This window comes from Spodoptera frugiperda, chromosome 19 (genome assembly GCF_023101765.2).
Source record: "Spodoptera frugiperda isolate SF20-4 chromosome 19, AGI-APGP_CSIRO_Sfru_2.0, whole genome shotgun sequence".
Classification (NCBI taxonomy): Eukaryota; Metazoa; Arthropoda; class Insecta; order Lepidoptera; family Noctuidae; genus Spodoptera; species Spodoptera frugiperda.
The window spans coordinates 5,734,420-5,754,967 of NC_064230.1; the positions used below are offsets into that span (position 1 = coordinate 5,734,420).

Sequence of the window (20,548 nt, forward strand, 5' to 3'; positions counted from 1 at the left end):
TTTTGAAACGTCAAATTGAATTGTCCGTCAGTCTGTCTGTCAGTGAAGCTAGCTGTAAGGAAACCATCCATCTTCATAAGCTTGCAATTCCCACGGCCGACACGGAGAAGATTTGTGCATAGGCGATTAATGATTAAAGACTTGCTCAATGCGGGTTGGCGATTGCAAACTTAGGTGTCCTCACGATGTTTTCCTTTTCCCTTATGTTAGCTGTGGTGTCCAAATACCTATTAACATGTAAAACTCACCATGCTTCGACACTGCCGGGTCGGCTCGACCGGAGTAATACCACGGCCGAGCAAAAAACCGACGTGAACCAACGCTTGCTTTTGTGTGAGTGAGGTTACCAAAGGCCCAATTACCCCCTCTTCCTAATCTCCGATTCCCCAACAACCCTTAAATTCCTAACCCCCCAAAGACCGGCAAAGCACTTGTAACGCCTCTGGTGTTTCAAGTATCCATGGGCGGCGGGGATTGCTTACCATCAGGTGATACGTCTGCTCGTTTACCGGTTTATACCATAAAAATATATATTTACCGGTGGTTTGGGCGCGACGGGCGGTGGTTTGGTCGTGGGCTTGGGTTGCGCCGGGGTCTCGGTGGCGGCCGGCGGGGTTTGCACCCCGGTCGGCTTGATAGCGGCCGGCTCTTGTTCCCCCTGCAAAATATAATATAGGTGGAAGATATAGTTACATTTATGGCGATATTTAACTCGATAGTAAACTCGTACTAAGCCCTCTGTAGTTACCAAAATGCCGTCACGAGATGAAACAAAGACTAACAAATATTTTTATATTAGGGTCAATAATTTATAGGTACTAGCGCAGAGTCGAAGCGCATCGAAGCGTCAAATTCTTTATAACCAAAACGAATTCCAGCGAATAAGCGCGCATTCGCTAGAATACGCGCGATAGTCCATCTTATCAACACCGACGCAGGCCAATTTCCAACTGATATACAATGTGATAGGGGTGAGACTTCTAACCCGTTAAGGCTGAGTACTACATCTAATTTTATCAAAAAAAATAATATGGGGGGTTAAACCTCAATTGAAAATATTGAAAAATAGCGATTTCTTCGGTATAAATAATTCAGAAATGTTTTTTTTCTCACCAAAACATTATCAAACATATGAAAAAAGTAATGAATTAGTTAGCCAAGGTTACATAGGCATACAACCTTTGATATCACATAAAGTACAAAAAATATTAAAATAGCCATAATTTTTAGGGGGAGGGGGTTCAACCCCCCATATTATTTTTTTCGTCGATAAAATTAGATGTAGTACTCAGCCTTAACGGGTTAGAAGTCTCGCCCCTATCACATTGTATATACGCGTAAGTTCGCTAGTGGGCGCATGGATACGCGCGTACCAACCGGCGTTCTTCACACGCAGATGCGCAAAATCCGAAGAATGCGCGTGCCTTTTTAAAATCTCCGAAATAATGTGTGCGTTACGCTGTGGAGTTAAGGTTGAATTTGTCATGTTCAGTTTTGGAAAGACCCTTCTCTGCGCTAGTATAAACCGACCCTTAGTAACAAAGTATATATTATGGACTTACATTAGAACTAGCAGTCTTGCACTGTTGTTTCTTCTTGTTCAGTATAGACCGCAGTCGCTCGCGCGTCTCATTGAAATTCCTAGGCACAGGTGTCGTTAGAGGCGGCTGAAACAGATTGTAAGGGATTACAAATCAAATCAAATCAAATCAGCTTTATTGTGGACCATAGGTATGCATTATAAATACAGATCTTAAATAATTAAAATTAGTTCAGCTACGTACATATATTAATTACCTCGTTGGTCGAGTGGTCTTAAGCGCGACTGCCGGACAAGAGGTCTAGGGTTCGATTCCCGGATCGGGCAAAGTATTACAGGGCTTTTTTTTTCGGTTTTTCGACCGTTACAAAAAGAGATATTGACATAAATAGAGATATAGATAAACGGAAATTTGAATCAAAAGTAAATGGATCCTACGTATTAAACTTGCTTCCAGTAATAGGTATGGCAAAAACGCTTAATGGCACGAAAGTTTGTTCTAGAGTCTACAAACAAATTCATTTCCTATTATTAGAACTTATTACGGGATATTTAGCATGTTTATTAATTTTAAAACCCGCAAAAGTGCCAAGAAAGAAGAAAGTTCGGGAGCGGACACCGAGTTTTGTGTGTCGAAAATTAAATCGAGGTACAAGTGACAGTGGTAGCGGTGTCCGTGTCAGCAAACGAACGAGAAAGCGGGTAGACCGAATTGTCTGCTCGTAAACATCCACCCGCATATACTCCAGTTCATCCGTGATCATGGCGCTTGCAACAGTGACGAAATATCGGAAACTCGTCAAAATTAATAAACATGGTAAATATCCCGTCTTGAGTTCTAATGATAGTGTTAGTGACCATGTCAGTTTCAAAACTTAAATTAATTTCCAATGAAAAAGAATAGTAGTCAGTATACTCACGGCGTGTCCGAAGACGGTGCAGTAGCAGCACGTGCAGGGCTGGTCCGTGCCCTCCCCCGCACACGACACGCCGCCGTGACCCACTGCGAATTATATACATACTTGTCACTCACTTTCATTGGTATACTACATATGTTCAATTAAATAAATTAATAAATTAAGTACTATATAAAGATCGCGTCTTTATATTTTTTTAAGGTGTGAAAATTATCCAATGTCTCCTCCCGCCTTGAAGCAAGAAGGGAGTGTCAGACTCTTACTGACACTCCCTTCTTGCTTACTAGTCAGTAAGAGTCTGACACTCCCTCTCGCTTCGCCACTATCCAGTGATCCGTCTCCTCTTTTGGCCCCTAGTCCACAAAATAGAGAGAAACCAACTCACCTTTACAAACATGCTGTTGATGATTGACATTCTCACACGCTTTCGCAACAGGCTTCGGTTTAGCGACGGGCTTCTTAATCTCCTTCTTTTTCTCTATTTTCTTATCATCATAGCAGTTCTTCACTGCATCTCCCACGCAGACGGAGTCAGTATCTTTACAGGAGTTGCACATACAATCATTTGTCCACTTACAATCACTTTTCGGAGTATCACAGACGTCACTCTCAGATTTACTCTGTCCATTCCTATTAATATTCTTAAAAGCAACTGCATTCAAAGTCTGTTTAGCATTACGGAGCGCTTGAGCGGAATATTTCGCCAAATTCTCATGATTTTGGGGCGATAGAGGCGGTTTTTCCTTGCTATCTTCTGTCGTATCCGATTTCAATTCTTCTACATCTTCGTCTAATAGCTTCGCGTCAATTGAAGAGCAGATTGATATGACATGTTTCTTATAAGTCTCAGGGACTGGTAAGCCCTGTGTGATATATGATTTGATCGTGTAAAAGCTGTCTAATAAAGACTTTTCCCCTTTAGAAGTTAATATAGCTTCGCATTTAGCTAATAAAGCGTCATTTTTACATTTCTTCTCGTCAGTCTCATTAGTCTTTACTGGTTCTTCTTTCTTCTTTGGTGGTTGCTCGGTTTTTTTAACCACACGTATGCTAGCTTTACCTATGATCTTGCTTAGACCTTTAGCTGCCAAGATTTCCGCCTCGCTTGCGTTCTGAGTCGTCTTAACCGGTTGAGGTGTCGCTTTATTGAAGTTCTCTTTTAATTTCTCTTCATACTGTTCTAATTTGTATAACATGACTAGCCATTCGTCTCCTGACAGATTTTTCTTAGGTAACGTCTCAAGATATTGCTTGTTAACGTCCCGCAATCGCTCTATAAAGTAATCCCTCTTTTTATCACTGGACATATTAGAAAAATCTGGAACATTCTCCGGCTTTTTAACTTGAAATTCCATTAGCTCTTGTATCACATTAATAGCTGTTTCTGGGTCAGTTAAAATCCAGTTAGCAAGCGGTTGAGACTCGCAGCAACGCCGTAAAACGCTCATATATTTAAAATTTAAACCTTTCACTAGCTCTTTCTTCTCATGGTTTAATTTTGGGAATTTCATCATGAGGATATCGATAGTATTACCTACTGATGTCGTTAGAAGAATCTGTTTGACCGTCTCTCTGGAGTCAGAGTCAGAATCTCTGTGTGTTTCATGGTGTTTCCTCAATTCTTCAAATTTAGCAGCCATTCTATCAAAGTCTGGAGCATAATTCTTACCAGCTAAGTCTTGAATGTAACTGTAAAACTTATCTAGCATAGCTTCTATCTCATTCTCTAGTATTTCAACTGGTATTCCCTTGAATTTGGAGGAAACGTAATGTTTCCACGAATTAAACCTTGATTTGACTAAGTCCCTCAACTCTTCCATACTCAAGGCATCTTTGACAGAATTATCGAATAACGTAGACGCTTTAGAATACATTTCTGAGTTCAAACTGCTTTTGGGTAAAGAGAATAAGTCTTTTTCTTCATCCATGCATTTTTCTAACATCGGACTCTTATTTTGTTTTAGATATTCAAAAACTTTGTTAATGACAACTTGAGCGGAGATTGAGAAGAGTAAATCTTTGAAATCATCCTTATTTTTATTCTTCATTAGAGCTTGAAGATCTTTTTCGTCTTTTAAGAGCTCTACTATGTCTCTATTGTCTAACTCGAAAGTCATAGTACCAATAACATCATTAGATTCGAAATTACTCTTAATTCTACGCTGTGTTTTCCTTTTTGCTGTATTCTTAGTAACTTTAACATAATCCCTAGATTTATTTAGCTTTAACTCACGTATTTGTTTCAACGTCTCTGGTGTTAACTGGGCTTCGTTATTAACTTCGGGTAAATTGCTCATTATAGACGCAAATTCCGGTAACTCAAAGGATGCGTTCGCAAACTCCGATAGTTTGGAAGCTATCTCCGGCATGTTAGCTAGAATCTGAGGCATATTTTCAACAAGCTCTACGAGCTTAGTGTTAGCTGAATTCAAGTCTATAGATTCTTCAGTGTCAATTTTGTCTAGGAATTCAGCTGAATTCTTGTCTAGTGTCATCATAACTTCGCATATCTGTTCTAGAGAAAGCTGATTGTCATCTTCTTTGCGTCCGTCTTTGATACTGTTATAAGAATTGATAATATTCTGACATTCTTCCATTGCTTTCTTAATTTCCAGCCCGAACGAGACATATTTGTAAACATTAGGATCCTTATCATTGTCTAACGGCTCTGTCAGAGATTCTTTCTCATCTTTCACTAAGATCGGAGTCCTACGAGCATTGAGTGGTATATTTAACACTTCAGTTGAAATCGGTTGATTGAAATCTGCCTTCTCATCCTTTTTCAAGAACTTATTGACTGATAGTAACCGCTGATTCGGTTTAGAAGAATACACAGGCATCGGTTCAGGAGTAGTCGGTGACATTTCTTGCAACGGTGGACTAACAGACTCCGGATACTTATTCTCAACTTGCACTTGAAACTCCTCACCACCATCATTCGTTAAACCGAAATTAGAGAACTTCGCAAGGCATTCTTTCATCTCCTTACACATATCTACTGTCTCTTTCTCGCCAACGATAGTTTCCGTATCACTTATATTGTCTTCTCTTTCTAGGGGGAACGCTTCTGGTGGGTCTACTTCTATTTTCTGATCAGTTTTGATGTCTGTTAGTAGATGAGTGGTTTGCGCTGGTGCCTTATGTTTAAGCATTTGTAGGATTTTGTGAGGCTTGCTAATGGATGGTGAGACTGGCTTTAGTTTCCTCTTTGAGCCTGTGGTGAGGCGCGGGACTTTTGGGCTCGCTGTTCTCCTTTTACGGCGGGGCAGGTCTTCGATTAGGGTGACATTCGATTCTGGGAGGCTGTTGGAGTAAAATATATAACATGTAAATTGTTTTATCACAACTTTCGTGAGACATACTAAATTAATTATTATGTTATAGACTTATGCCCGAATACTCAATCGCTACTCAATTTTAAGACGCTCTCAAATGTAGTTCTGTCGCTATCAATTCTTTATAAAATGACAGAGATAGCACGATATTTAAGTACAACTTAAAATTGAGTAGCGTTTGAGTATTCGGGCGTTACTCACGTAACTGTTTGACGAGGAACTCGACTAGTTTCAAGCTACGATGTATATGTAACACCGTTTTTGCGTCGACCCGGGAATCGAACCCAGCACCTACGCAGCCGCCGGCAACGAGTCTAACGTGCCAACATCGTCGCATGAGTCAGAAAGTGCGTGTCATTACATGCAGAGGGCGCCTAACTCCGGTCGCCGGTAGCAACGCGACAATCGCTGCTGCTCATGAATATGAGCCTCTAGCATGGCTTGAAACTAGTCGAGTTCCTCGTCAAACAGTTACGTGAGTAAGCCGATAACATAATAATTAATATAAATCGTTTCTATCAAGTTAAAACTGGTGAGAAGTGGATAAACGATCATGGAAATGTAATTACGAAGGCTAAATGTGCTTTTCCATGGGACAATGTGCGGTGGCTATTGCTTACCATCAGGTGATCCGTCTGTTCATTTTTTTTTAAACGTTATCCCACACTTTTATTTTCTCCTGTGTCGTGGGTGCGTTTACAAACATACAAGTTCACATACACATGATACCCAGACACGAAACAACAATCTGTGGATCACACAAAGAGTTGCTCCGTGCGGGAATCGAACCCGCTACCCGTTGCGCGGCAACCAGTTGCCCAGCCACCGCACCAATCGTATTGTCATTCGTTGACCGGCTTATACCATAAAAACCATATAATGTAGGTAGGTAGGTACACTGACCTCTCCCTCTTATGCCCATCTAATCTAAGGTAAGGTTACTGACCTCTCCCTCTCCTGCCTGAGCTGATCCTCAAGCCACATCCGTAGCCTGTGGTAGTAGAGTTGTTGGTCGCGCATGTGCATTACTTTACGACGGACCTGCAAACAAACAAACAACGTTACAAACATTATTTTCATATACATACAACGTCACGCCATTTTATCCCCTTTTTATCCAGTCCGCAGCTCCGGATTGCCACATTACTTTTATAATGTGATTCTAACAAACTAAACACAAGTATCCGAAGGGATAGGCAGAGGTGCACATTACGGCACGTAATGCCGCTATACAATGTACACCCACTTTTACCATTTGTAATGTGTTATAAGTCCCATGCAATAAGGGGTGAGCCTATTGCCATATATTGGGACATTACCGTACATTAAATATTATTTGGACTCACTCTCTGTTCATATCATCATCATCTTAAATCTTTTTCAACCAATCTGGTGTCATTACGTCCTATTTTGGGCTAAAATTGCTCATTGGAATTGAATAATTTTTTAGTTCCGTTGTCGAAGAAGACTATAGGTTATAAAACATCACGCTGCAATCATTAGGAGCCGAGCAGCGAGCGTCACTAGTTTGGTATGATACATAATATACATAATAATACAATGTGATAGGGGTGAGACTTCTAACCCGTTAAGGCTGAGTACTACATCTAATTTTATCGACAAAAGTCGAGAGTCGAAGGGGTCGAATCCCCTCCCCCTAAAAGTTATGGCTATTTTCATATTTTTTTTACTTTTTTTGATATCAAAGGTTGCGTTGTGTATGCGTCGTAGAAACAAAAAAAAACGACAAACGGTAGCTAATAACCTTGGCTAACTAATTCATTACTATTTTCATATGTTTGATAATGTTTTGGTGAGAAAAAAAAATCATTTGTGAATTATTTTTAACGAAAAAATCACTATTTTCCAATATTTTCAATTAGGGGTTCAAACCCCATATTTTTTTTTTTGTCGATAAAATTAGATGTAGTACTCAGCCTTAACGGGTTAGATGTCCCACGCCTATCACATTGTATATTTTTGTTACTACGTTTGAGCAGTATGGTGGTATACTGACCTCCTTGAACCTCTGCAGATGGTACTCGGGACAGAGCGCGCGACACGCCTGCGGGGGGGCCGCGGGCGGCGGGGACCCGGGCGGAGGGGGCGCCGGCGCCAGGCCCCCCACTAGCTGCATGCATACCTAGGGGGGAGGGGGGATCTTTAGTGATTCGTCTACAAACATACAAACTCCAAAGCTGTGGATAGCCTGTCAAGTTTAAGTCAGTAAGTGTGTCATGATTAAATCAAGGCGGGAGACGCCATTGGATGATTTTTTAATGGACTGTATTTCACGAAATGATCGCGGAAAAAATTAAGCCTTCTATTTAAGGTACATTAACCCGTTGTCTGTCGGAACACAGATCTACGCGAGACACAATGAGTTTTTTATTGTGTCTACCGACAGACAAGTGGTTAATCATAAGCATCATCATCAGACAAAAGATCCCCTTTCAGTCCGCTGAAGGCATCCCCCTTTATAGGGGGAGAAGGAATACCAATACTTTATGTTATAAAACGCGGCCCTACTAGAACTGCAGAGTTTTAAATTATAATAATATTGTTGTGCCGGGTGTTCAATACCCACGTTTAGAGTAGGGATAGTGAATTAAACTTCTTCATAACCAACCTATAAGTGTTCACTGCTGACTAAAGGCCTTTTTCTCACATGGAGAAAGTTTGAGCACAAGTTTGAAATCGCCAACCCGCATTGAGCAAGCCTGTTGATTAATGCTCAAACCTTCACCGTATGAGAAGAGGGCTTTGGTCAGCAGTGGCCACTTATAGGCTCATGACGATGAAGAGTCACTCTGTGACTCGAAACTAGTAGAGCTTTTCTCCATTAATTTACGTGAGTAAACCGTGATTCTTTAGTTAATTTAGTATGTCTACCGATAGTTATTATTAAAGAGAGAAGAGGCCTGTGCTCATGATGAAATGGCACAATACTTACGGTGGACAATTTCTTTTGTTTCCTATAGACCTGCAGCTGCCTGCGATGCACTTCGGGAGTTATAGTCTGACTTGTATTATAGATAATGTATGATGAAATGATACAATACTTACGGTGGACAATTTCTTTTGTTTCCTATAGACCTGCAGCTGCCTGCGATGCACTTCGGGCAGCCGGCGGTACATCGCCATCAGCTTGCGGTCCACCTCCGATAGACCCATGTCCACGCGTTTCCTGGAAAGAGTAAAACATTAAGGGTCGATTTATTCGGAGCTGCGTACTACGTACGTAGCGGGATTACCGGGGCTCCGGCTCGAAAAGCAGGTGTAGTAACGGAGTGGTTTTTAGTTAATAAGAATCTGACACTTCCTCTCGCCAAGTCGGGAGAAGTCATTGGATGATTTTCCACCCCAAAAAAAGATACATTCATAAAAAAATATATACCGACCGAATAGGGATGATGACGGGGTATGAAAATTAAAAATTTATTTAGTCCGTCAGTTAGGTAATTAAAAAATATTAGACACGTATTTTTTTAGATAACAATACTTAGATATAACGAATCAAAGTTTAGGAGTGGGAGCAAATACGTCATTCCTACGTATAAAAACGTACCTAGAAGTGTCGTCACGCGATATGTCAAATCGATATATCTTCGAAAGTATTTATTACCGTAAAAAAATAAAAAATACGTGTCTAATGTTTTAAAATAAAAATTAGTCATCTAGAGTCCCTTGGTGATTCGAAACTAGTAAAACTTTTCTCCATTAATGTACGTGAGTAAACCGTGATTATTTAGTTAATTTAGTATGTCTCACGATAGTTATTATCAAAAATACTGGATCTATTTTAATAATTTTTCAGAGAGTGACATAGACTATATGTTATACCCGTGCGAAGCCAGAGCGGGCCGCTATGTTTTTATATACAACGTTCACAGTTTTTCTATAGTGTATTTAGCATATTATATAGTGTATTATCGTTAGTGTATATTATATAATATTATATAGTGTATTTAGTATCAGCATTACACCCATGCGAAGACGCCCCGACCCTCTAGTAAAAGTATAAAAAAAAAACATAGCATACCTGGCCTCATGATCATTCCTCGTAGGCGGGGCGGGCCAATCGTCGCAGTGCTTCAAAACGCGATCCATTAACCTTTCAATAGACGCTATGGACCTCATCAAGTGTCTCACGGTCCTACACAGCTGCGCCGGGGCCGCATCGCCACCGGACCCGGATCCTGATCCGGATCCCGAGCCCGACCGGGACCGGGATTCGACTGCGGCTGCTGCAGCCAGCAGGAGTTCTGATGCTGAGTCTAATGATGATGATGTTGATAGGCCTAGGGAGTTCGCGTCCGATTCTGATACTGGAATTAAGAAGAGGATTTGTTACGTATGATGTATATGTGTAATATACAATGTGATAGGGGCGAGACTTCTAACCCGTTAAGGCTGAATACTACATCTAATTTTAACGACAAAAGTCCTGGGTCGAAGGGGTCGAATCCCCTCCCCTAAAAGTTATGGCCATTTTAATTTCACGCCTATCACATTGTATAGGGTGGCTGGTAATTAGTGAACGATATTTAAACATGTGATTGTACGCATGATTACAAACAACTTTTCCAAACGCGCGTTAAGGGGGCCTGCTCCTGTTCTCAAATGCGAAGTTTCGTTTAATCTTCGGCCGTAGGTTTTATTGAGTTACTAATAGAATAACTTGAAATAACGTTTTATTTTTAATTTCACATCAAAACCTATTTGTTTATCTTAATTTTCATTCGTTCATTTATGTTCACGAAAGTTCGTAATAAATAGAATTGTAGTATGCAATTTATTTTTATTTTATTTTATTTATTTATTTAGATTTACCAACATTTGTTTACACCAGTACAATATAATAAATACATGCAAGTTCTTAAGGTAAGTGTAACAAATACTTATAGGTAAATACAGCATTATCGGTTATACCTTACTGTTATATAATGTAAATTCTAAGTAAAACAGTTGTTGTATGTCACATTAACACAAAAAAAGACTTTTAAGAAAAAAATAATAATAACTAAAACAATGAAAAATAAAGAGAGACAGTAACCCACATTTATGCGTTTTTTAGTTTCTCTTGGACAGATGTCTTAGCAGCGTAGATCGGAACCGACCAAATGACGTCGCGTGAATGTCCACCAAATCGCCACAGTTGTTTAGCAACCTACATAGTCTCGGCAATGGGGAGTTTGCTCCTAGTACAGTCCTGCGAGGAGGCGGATACAGAAGGGTGATGCGATTGCGCGGGTATCCAGCAGGCACTCGGTATTTCACTTTGTTTAATAGCACTGGGCAGTCTACAATATTGTTAATCAATTTATACATGAATAAGCAATCGGACAATTCTCTACGACTATTTAAAGATATCATTCGATATTGTGAAAGTTTGTTTTTATACGATGCTTTTCTTATTGCCTTATTACTGCCTTTTACTAGATGCCACATGAATCGCTTCAGCGAAGTTTCGAAGGAAACTTCGTTTTTCGTTGAATTATAGTAGGCCCCCTGTTCACTCGGGACTTGAAGAAGGTAATGTAGAGAGTGGTGTATCAGAGATGGGGCCCAGTAGGGCTGATGCCAAATCCGGAACTGCGGACTACCTAGCGGGTTTACCGGGGCTCCGGCTTGAAAAGCAGGAGTAGGAACGGGGTGGTTTTTAGTCAGTAAGAGTCTGACACTCCCTCTCGCCTCGCCCAAGGCGGGAGAAGTCATTGGATGATATTCCCCCCTCAAAAAAAGGGGGTGGTATACTCACAGTCGTCCAGGTCGCAGGTGGGGTTGGAGTCGGAGTCCTTGTCGGCGGGGTCCGCGGCGCCCAGCTCGCCCGCCGCGCACTCGCCGCCCTCGCACACACTCGACGCTGCTCACGTAAGGAGGGATAAGTTGACCCTCTTACGCCCGAATACTCAAACACTACTCAATTTTAACTTGTACTTAAATATCGTGCTATCTCTGAATTGATAGGGACAGAACTACATTTGAGAGCGTCTTAAAATTGAGTAGCGTTTGAGTATTTGGACATTATTGACCAATTTCTTTAACTCCATACTACATAGTTTTGTTTCATTGTGACGAATTAAACAACAATTATAATCTTATTAGAACTTTATCCGACCAAAATGGAAGTTCAAATGTGGGCTCGCCATACTTCGGCACTGTTGCGCCGGCTCGACCGGAGTGATACCACGGCCGAACAGAAAAGCGACGTGAAACAACGCTTGCGTTGTATGCGTGAGGTTACCGGAGGCCCAATTACTAATTACCCCTTCCCAATCTTCGTTTCCCATCATCATCATCATCATCATCAGCCGAGAGACGTCCACTCCTGAACAAAGGCCTCCCCCTTGGTCCTCCACGTAGAACAACAGCCCTGAAAATCTTAAACTCCAAAAGGCCGGCCTCTAGTGTTTCGGGTATCCACGGGCAGCGGCGTTTGCTTACCATCAGGTGATCCGTCTGCTCGTTTACCGGCTTAACGATCTCGATACGTAAAGTAAAGACAACTCATACTAGGGGTACAGTTAAGATAAAGACAGCTACATACCCCCATCTCCAGTATCAGCCTCGTCCCCCGTATCGTGCGAGGCGTGGCTCTCCGCGCTGCCCATACTCTCGATGTCGTCGGGGCCTTCCTCCGGAGGCCTGGGACAAATAAGTCAAAGTATAAGTGAACGTCAGAGCAAGAGACGAGTGCTAGATTCCTATGGAGAAGAACGAGCAAGAAACTCCATAGGTTATTTTCAATCAGATTCACAATACAATTCTTGTGAGAACAATGTACACCAATATTCAGTCAAAGGGATAGAAAAAGAAAATAAACTTAAGGACAACATAACGAAATAACATTTGCAGTCTCAAAGTAAAAATCTAAATTATGTGCTTTAAATAGACCGGGAACATACTTTTGGACGTCAAATCAATATAAAAAAAATCTGTTTTTCGGTCAGTGTTGCTCTATTTGCTCGTCCCAAAGTGTCCTATGGACAAGAACGAGCACTTTTCTAAAAGCCCCCCCCCCCCCATTTTTAATTTGTATAAAAGATACCGCAATTTCCAAGACAGAAAGCTAAAACTTGGTACCTATGTGGACTATTTGTAAAACAAAAAATCGTGTCCTCCCCCCCTCCCATTTAAAAAAGCGCGCACGAAGCCGTGAGCGGAGTACTAGTATAACAGTATACTCACTTGGCACCCGTTCCATCTCCCTGCTGTAGCTCTCTACTCGTCGTCTCGGATTCTTGCTCGTTCGGAGGCTGCAGGAAATTAATTCATACTCAAATTAATACGAAACTCTTCAGTATGCCTGGGGACCTACTCCAGTTCTCGAATCCGAAGTTTCGTAATCTTCGGCCGTAGGTTTTATTGATCTACTAATAGAATTAGTTGAAACAACGTTTTATATTTGATTTCATATCAAAACCTATTTATTTATCTTCTTTTCATTCGTTCATTCTTGTTTACGAAAGTTCGCAATAAATGGAATTGTAGTATGAAATCTGCGAAGTTTCGGACGAAACTTTGTTTTTAGTTGAATTAGAGTAGACCCCCTGATCTTATGATAAACTTTTACACAATTTGAATTGAACAATGTTTATGTTCACACAAACTAAGACTTTTTTGAGGGGTGAAAATTATCAAATGACTTCTCCCGCCTTGGGCGAGGCGAGAGGGAGTGTCAGACTCTTACTGAATAAAAACCACCCCGTTCCTACTCCCATCTGTTGTGGTCTGATGGCTCTTTGAGTACGCAGTGGTCTGGTTCTGTTCGGGCGGTGAGCTACCCTTGTTCGCCTTACAGACCCGCACTTACGGTGGCCGGAGATCGTATTATATAAGGCTAGGCCATAATAAACTTTTGGTTTTAGGATATAATAATATGTTTGTCACTCTTTGCCACATATAAATGATTTAAATCGAATTTTAGGTCTTTGAACCATACACTTTTGGATATTTTCCTTTAGTTACAAAATTAGCTTAAAATAATAAAACTGAAGTTACCTTATCACCGTCGGCTCGCGTTTCGATTTCCGTCCCGTTGAATTCGATCGCACCCTCGATCGTACCGAAAAATGAGATTCTGGAAAATAAATACATTTTTTTTTAATGCCTAGCTCGCCACAACCTCCCTTACCGCTGCAACTCCTGTATACACCAGGATCTACAGTAGATACAACCATGTAAACACCGGAACACTGAAGTCCAACGTCCCAGGGACATGAATGACTGTCTTGGATCCCGCAACGAAATAAATCAGAAAATATTATTAGCCCCGATTCCCCAACAACCCTTAAATTCTTCACCCAAAAGGCAACGCACTTGTAACGCCTCTGATGTTTCAAGTGTCCATGGGCGGCTGCGATTGCTTATCTGATGATCATCTGTCTGCACATTTACCGTCTTATACCATAAAAGTATATAGTTTTTACTTACATGGTAGTACAGAATCTAGGTCGACCCCATAGACCGCTGTAACAAAAGACATACAATTAATTTTGTTATAACTTTCGTGAGACGTACTAAATTAATTTATTATGTTATCGGGTGTCTCACAGTCGTCGCGTCGTGTGTCGCGGAAACTAGTCGAGTTCCTTGTCAAACAGTTACGTGAGTAAGCCAATATGTACGATGTTAAGTATATTAATGATTATGATATGTAAGTACACAATATCTATACTAATATTATAAAGCTGAAGAGTTTGTTTGATTGTTTGTTTGTTTGAACGCGCTAATCTCCGGAACTACTGGTCCGATTTGAAATATTCTTTTTGTGTTGAATAGTGCATTTATCGAGGAAGGCTATAGGCTATAAAACATCACGCTATGACCAATAGGAGCCAAGCAGAGCGGGTGAAACAGCGCGGAAGTAGCTAGTAATGTATATATGTTTTTATGTCATAATAGACGCAATTAACTACCCAAGTCTGCTATTACACCACAAAATCGAAAAAAGATGTAATATTAAAACTCGGTTTTACAAAACAGTTTTTAGTATGAGTTTGCTTTACGTTCAAAGTAATCGAAACGAGAGCCAACCAATAAGAGCGCCAATCGCGCTCTCATTTTATTTTCGTTCAATGTAAAGCAAACTCGTACTAAGGGTACAGTAATTCTACGAAGGTATACCCCCACATACCTGAGCAACTGTTTCCTCTGCTGGGCACAGAGCGTCCGCGGCGTGAGGCAGTCGCAGCTGTGCTTGTACCCCGCCCACGCCGACACTGGAACAACACAACGTAATACTCACATTACTTTACTGACGCCCGAATACTACTCAATTTTAAGTTGTACTTAAATATTGTGCTGTCTCTGTCATTTTATAAAGAATTGATAGTGACAGAACTACATTTGAGAGCGTCTTAAAATTGAGTAGCGTTTGAGTATTAGGACATGAGCTTCATGAGTAAACAATCGTCATTGAAATAGGGGTAGTTTTTCTTTAAGGGGGAAAATCATCCAATGACTTCTCACGCCTTGGACGAGACGAGAGGGAGTGTCAGACTCTTACTGACTAAAAACCGATATTAAAAGTCCATTGAGGTATATGAGAAAACGGTCGTCAATGGAAATTGGAGTAGCTTTTATCGATATTATTATAAAAAATAGCAACATCACGTCTTTTATCCCCGAAAGGGTAGGCAGGGGCACGTAATGTTACTGTACAATGTACATCAACATTTCACAATTTGTGTTATAAGTCCCATGTAATAGGGGGTGAGCCTATTGCCATATACTGAGCACAATTCCAGACTCTGTGCTACTACTGAGAAATTTTCGGAAAACCGAAAAAAAATCCAGCACCTCCCGGGTCGAATGAGTTTCATCAGAGAGATCGAAAGCGTGCTAAAGGAAGTGCATTAAAAAAAACTGCCCAATTGATTATGATTTCTAAGAGTGGGAGGGATTGAATCTATGGATTCTTCTGTTTCTGTTCTACCCTCCTTCCACAATGCAATGTTTATTTAAAATAGAAATGTGTATACGTACGGTCGGCGGGCGTGGTCCGGTCTCGTACGTGTCGCAGTCGGCCGGCCGTGTCGGCGCGGTGCTGCGGCCGCAGGGAGCGCGCCAGCCGAGCCCGCGCCGCGCGGACCCACGCCGCGCCACCACCGCCACCACCGCCCGACCACATCTCCACCTGCACAGCGAAATACACAATTATATATACCAATTATATTGGAAACAATTCAACAACCTGTTAAGTACAGAATCTTGACTAAACCACATAATTTAATATCATATATAAACTCAGTGTTCGAGAAAAGTAGAACCTGTATAAATTGAGAAATACCCTATATAATAAATGTTAACACTGTATAACACAGGCAGCCAACAGCCCTGTATAATAAAGTATCAGTACATAAACAACCATATAACTATAAATGTAAAGTGACTTATAACTAACTTCTGTCGGCGGATTTGCCCGCGTTTCTGTAGGATAAAAAGTAAATAAACTATAAGTACATAAACAAGCATACGAATATAGAGCGACAAGAACTATTTATAACACCTTTTTAGCGAATCGACCTAAAAACAACAACACATAATATGTCTTTTTATGTCTATATCTGTCCTTTACAGCAAAACAAAGCAACGAATTTACGTGATTTCTTTAGACGAAGATAGCTAAAGGTGTAAACGGAGCCATAGATTACTTTTTGTCAGTATGCCTTTGGTCAGCAGTGGCCACTTATGGGCTGATGATGAAGAGACTGAACATTCCGTATAAACGTACCTTGAACGTGATAGTAGAAGCTGCCTTGAAGTTCTCCAATATCTTGTAAAACCTCTCGCCAGCGTTCCTGAAACAATACATTATTCATTTAGTTTCTATAATCCGGTAAACGAGTCATGGGCGGCGGCGATTGCTTACGATCACCTGATGGCAAGCAATCGCCGCCGCCCATGGATATTTGAAACACCATAAGGGTATCAAGAGTGTTGTTGGTCTTTTGGGGATTAGGAATTTAAGGGTTGTTGGGAAATCGGGGATTGGGAAGGGGAGTACAGTAGAGTCCGTTTATAATGACATCGAAAGGAATTGACAAACACGTCATAATAAGCGGACGTCATACAAAGCGTTATGTATAAATGAAAATCTTTTTTATGTAAATATGTATGTATTAAGTATTTTAATACAGAAACATAGTATATTTGCATATATGTGTAAGACCATATTAAATCAAAATCAAAATTGCACGTAATCAGCAGATTATTATAATAACACATACAAGTGTATTTTTTATTGTAAGTAATCTGTAATTTTTGTCTGCTTTTGTTTCTTCATTTTATTGTAAAAACAGACTCTCACACTATTGTGTATAGAAGACATAGCTATGGTCAAATTATCATTTTCAATATTGCTGTGGACAAATCGTGATAATAATTCGTCGGGAATTAACGAACATTATTGAAGGTAAAGAATCGTGCCGGTCATTATAACCGGACATAATTTATTAAAAATGGGTCATATAAAGCGGCATGTCACTGTAAGGGAAGTCATTATATCCGACTTTTTTATAAAGAATTTTATATGAAAACCAAACTTCGTCATGCAATTACGTTATAATAACCGGTTGGTCAATATAGGCGGAGTCATAATAAACGGATTCTTCTGTAATTGGGAGTAACCCTTACTGACTAAAAACCACCCCGTTCCTACTCCTGCTTTTCGAGCCGAGGCCCCGGTAACCCTCTAGGCAGTCCACAGCCCCGAATCAGGCATTAACCATACTGGGCCTCATCTGTGGCGGTCTGATGGCACTTTGAGTGTGTTCGTTGTTTGAATTTGTATCGTTATAAGTTTACTTTGTTAGAATAACATTATAATAGTAATATGGTACTAAAACTAGTATTAGATGAACAGTTCATCCGTGATCACGGCGCTTGCAACAGTGCCGAAATATCGGAAACTCACAGACATAAATAAACATGGTAAATATCCCGTCTCAAGTTCTAATGTTAGTGTTAGTGACCATGTCAGTTTAAAAACTTGAACTTCGCTTCAAGCTTCCTTGTGCGAACGGCTAGGGAGTGGAACTCCTTGCCGGAGTCTGTGTTTCCTGATGGGTATAACCTGGGTGTCTTCAAAGCCCGAGTGAATAGGTTGCTTATGGGCAGACGTGCTCCATCGTAGGCCGCATCATCACTTACCATCAGGCGAGATAGCGGCCAAACGTCGGCCAATTTAACATAAAAAAAACTTATAACGTGGTACTAACTCCTTGTCGAGCGGCTTGTCGTAGGGGCGACAGAGACATATGTTGTGCACGATGTCGCGCGTCACGTCGCTGTGCGCCGCCAGCTTCGACAACTGCTCGTGGATTATCGCTGACCCTGCAATACATACGTTAATGGTAACTTGACTAGTTTCGAGGCATGCTTGGAGCTTATATTCATGAATAGCAGTGAGTGTGTGAATGAGTGTACGTGTGAAGAAATGATTGAGTGTGATTGAGTGAGTGAGTAAGTGGATGAGTGAGTGTAAGTGTATGTATATATGTATGAGGAAATGAGTGGTTGAGTAAGTGAAGAGAGTGAGAAAGGGAATGGGTGAGTGAGTGTGTGCGTAAGTGAAAGTAACAGTGTGTGATGGAGTGAAGGAGTGAGGAAATGATTGAGTATGTTTGAATGAGTGAGTCAGTGAGTAGTTGAGTGAGTGTGATTGTTTGTATGAGGAAGTGAGTGGTTAAGTAAGGGATAAGTGAGTGAGTGAGTGAGTGAGTGAGTTAGTGAGTGAGTGAGTGAGTGAGTCAGTGAGTGAGTGACTGAGTGACTGAGTGACTGAGTGAGTGACGGACTGAGTGAGTGAGAGTGTGAATAAGTGTAGACATGAAAATGTTTATACGAATGTAGTGTAGACAGCGAGTATATAGACATAGCGGTACCTTGCGGCGCGGTGAGCGCGCGGTGCAGCGTGTGCATGTCCCAGAGCTGCGCGGGGTGCGGCGGGTGTGTGGCACCCGGCGGCGGGCGCGGCGGGGGACTGTGCCCGCCCGCCAACCCACGTACCACTCGCGCTGCCACGCCCACTGTGCTACCGCCTGGGGGGAGGGGGGACAATCATTTATTTTATTAATCTTTGTGTACATTACACAATACAATAGAATAGTAGTACATAAGGCAAACTTAACCACTTGTCTGTCGGTATATAAGACACAATAGAAAACGCATTGTGTCTCACGTAGATCTGCGTTCCGACAGACAACGGGTTAATGCCGTATGGTATTCTCTACTAGAGAACCTTAGGGTTTAAAGAGAAAGTCTGCGAAAATAAGGTACGGAGAATAAAGAATAAACAGCAAAGACAAAATATATACATAAACTTTACTTGAATAAACAAGGATTTTTAATAAGGCCTATTTGCAAAAATAAATTCCTTGTTTCATTAACTTTTCGTAAATATAAGACAACAACAGACAATATGTTGTGTTTCGCGTGTATCTGCATTATCTTAGTACTAGTGCACTGATGCAATAGTGCCGAAATATTACCGGAAATTCATAAAAACTAATAAACATGGTTAATATCCAATTTTAAGTTCTAATGATATTACAAGTGACCATGTTAGTTTAAAAACTTAACACTAGGATTGTCTCCTGTGTCGTGTGTGCGTTTACAAATATACATGTTTACATACGACATTCACGAAACAAAAATTTGTGGATCACATAAAGAGTTAGTACGTGCAGGAATCGAACCCGCTACACATTGCGTGGCCGCCGGTTGCTCAGCCACCGCGCCAAAAGTGTAGTCAAACGTATATGTAATGTAGAGTATACGTACAGTGCGCGAGTGCCCAGACTACGTCCCGTATGACGGCGAAGACGGCGTCGGCGTTGTTGGCCAGGCACAGGCAGAGCCGGCAGTGGCAGCCGAACCGGGACCGGTACACCCACTCCTCCGTCATCATCTCCATGCTCCTGGACAGACAGTATAAATAATCTCTTTCTCTCTTCTCTCTTTTAAAAAAAACGTTGCCCCACATTAGGATTTTCTCCTGTGTCGTGGGTGCGTTTACAAACATACAATTTCACATGCACATGACACCCAGACCCGAAACAACAATTTGTGGATCACACAAAGAGTTGCTCCGTGCGGGAATCGAACCCGCTACCCGTTGCACGGCAGCCAGTTGCCCAGCCACCGCGCCAACCGTGCAGTCAAATTACCTGTTTAAAATTAAAATTAATTGTTTTAGATATAAAGATATATATTATGTAATCGTAAATAGTAGTAATAAGTAATAACATTGTATAAGTATAAGAGCGCCACTATCGCCAACAAACTGTAATACAGTTTGGAGATTTTTGATGTAAAAGTTAAATACGTAAACTTTAATGAATAAATGATTTAAAAAAAAGCCGTCCATTAATCACGTGAGGTTTATTTAACGATTTTTTGACCTAGTCAAAGTATTTTTTTAATCAATCTTTAATAGTATAGGATCCCGCCATACAACGACCTTCACCGAGCTGGTTAATGGATGAAAGATATTCTTTATCAAATAAAATAAGTCAATAAATATATTAATGGGTTGTCTAAAAAATTTCAGTCCAGAATATGATTACATATTTAACAAGAAAAAAAATTTTTTTTAAATTACACTGGCTTGGTTAATGAACAAATTCCATTCCAATCGAAGATATGAAACTTATAGATTATACAAACATTAGGTTGACTATTTATTTCCCGTCACAAGTCTTGGGTATAAACAGGTAAATCATACTAGTAACTTGCACCGGTCTGATTAA

The 20,548-nt window shown here is 40.8% G+C and overlaps 1 protein-coding gene across 1 annotated transcript in view; it reads right to left on the reverse strand.

Moving 5' to 3' along the window:
• LOC126911843 (uncharacterized) overlaps nt 1-20,548 on the reverse strand; it is a 57,712-nt gene that overhangs the window by 24,825 nt on the left and 12,339 nt on the right. Inside the window, 19 exon segments of the mRNA XM_050700818.1 lie at nt 539-658; nt 1,563-1,667; nt 2,461-2,543; nt 2,843-5,760; nt 6,739-6,833; nt 7,810-7,935; nt 8,859-8,979; nt 9,835-10,120; nt 11,554-11,658; nt 12,343-12,440; nt 12,984-13,051; nt 13,797-13,875; nt 14,229-14,264; nt 14,932-15,016; nt 15,783-15,933; nt 16,531-16,597; nt 18,017-18,131; nt 18,683-18,838; nt 19,581-19,717. Coding sequence (XP_050556775.1) covers nt 539-658; nt 1,563-1,667; nt 2,461-2,543; nt 2,843-5,760; nt 6,739-6,833; nt 7,810-7,935; nt 8,859-8,979; nt 9,835-10,120; nt 11,554-11,658; nt 12,343-12,440; nt 12,984-13,051; nt 13,797-13,875; nt 14,229-14,264; nt 14,932-15,016; nt 15,783-15,933; nt 16,531-16,597; nt 18,017-18,131; nt 18,683-18,838; nt 19,581-19,717 — 4,951 coding nt within the window.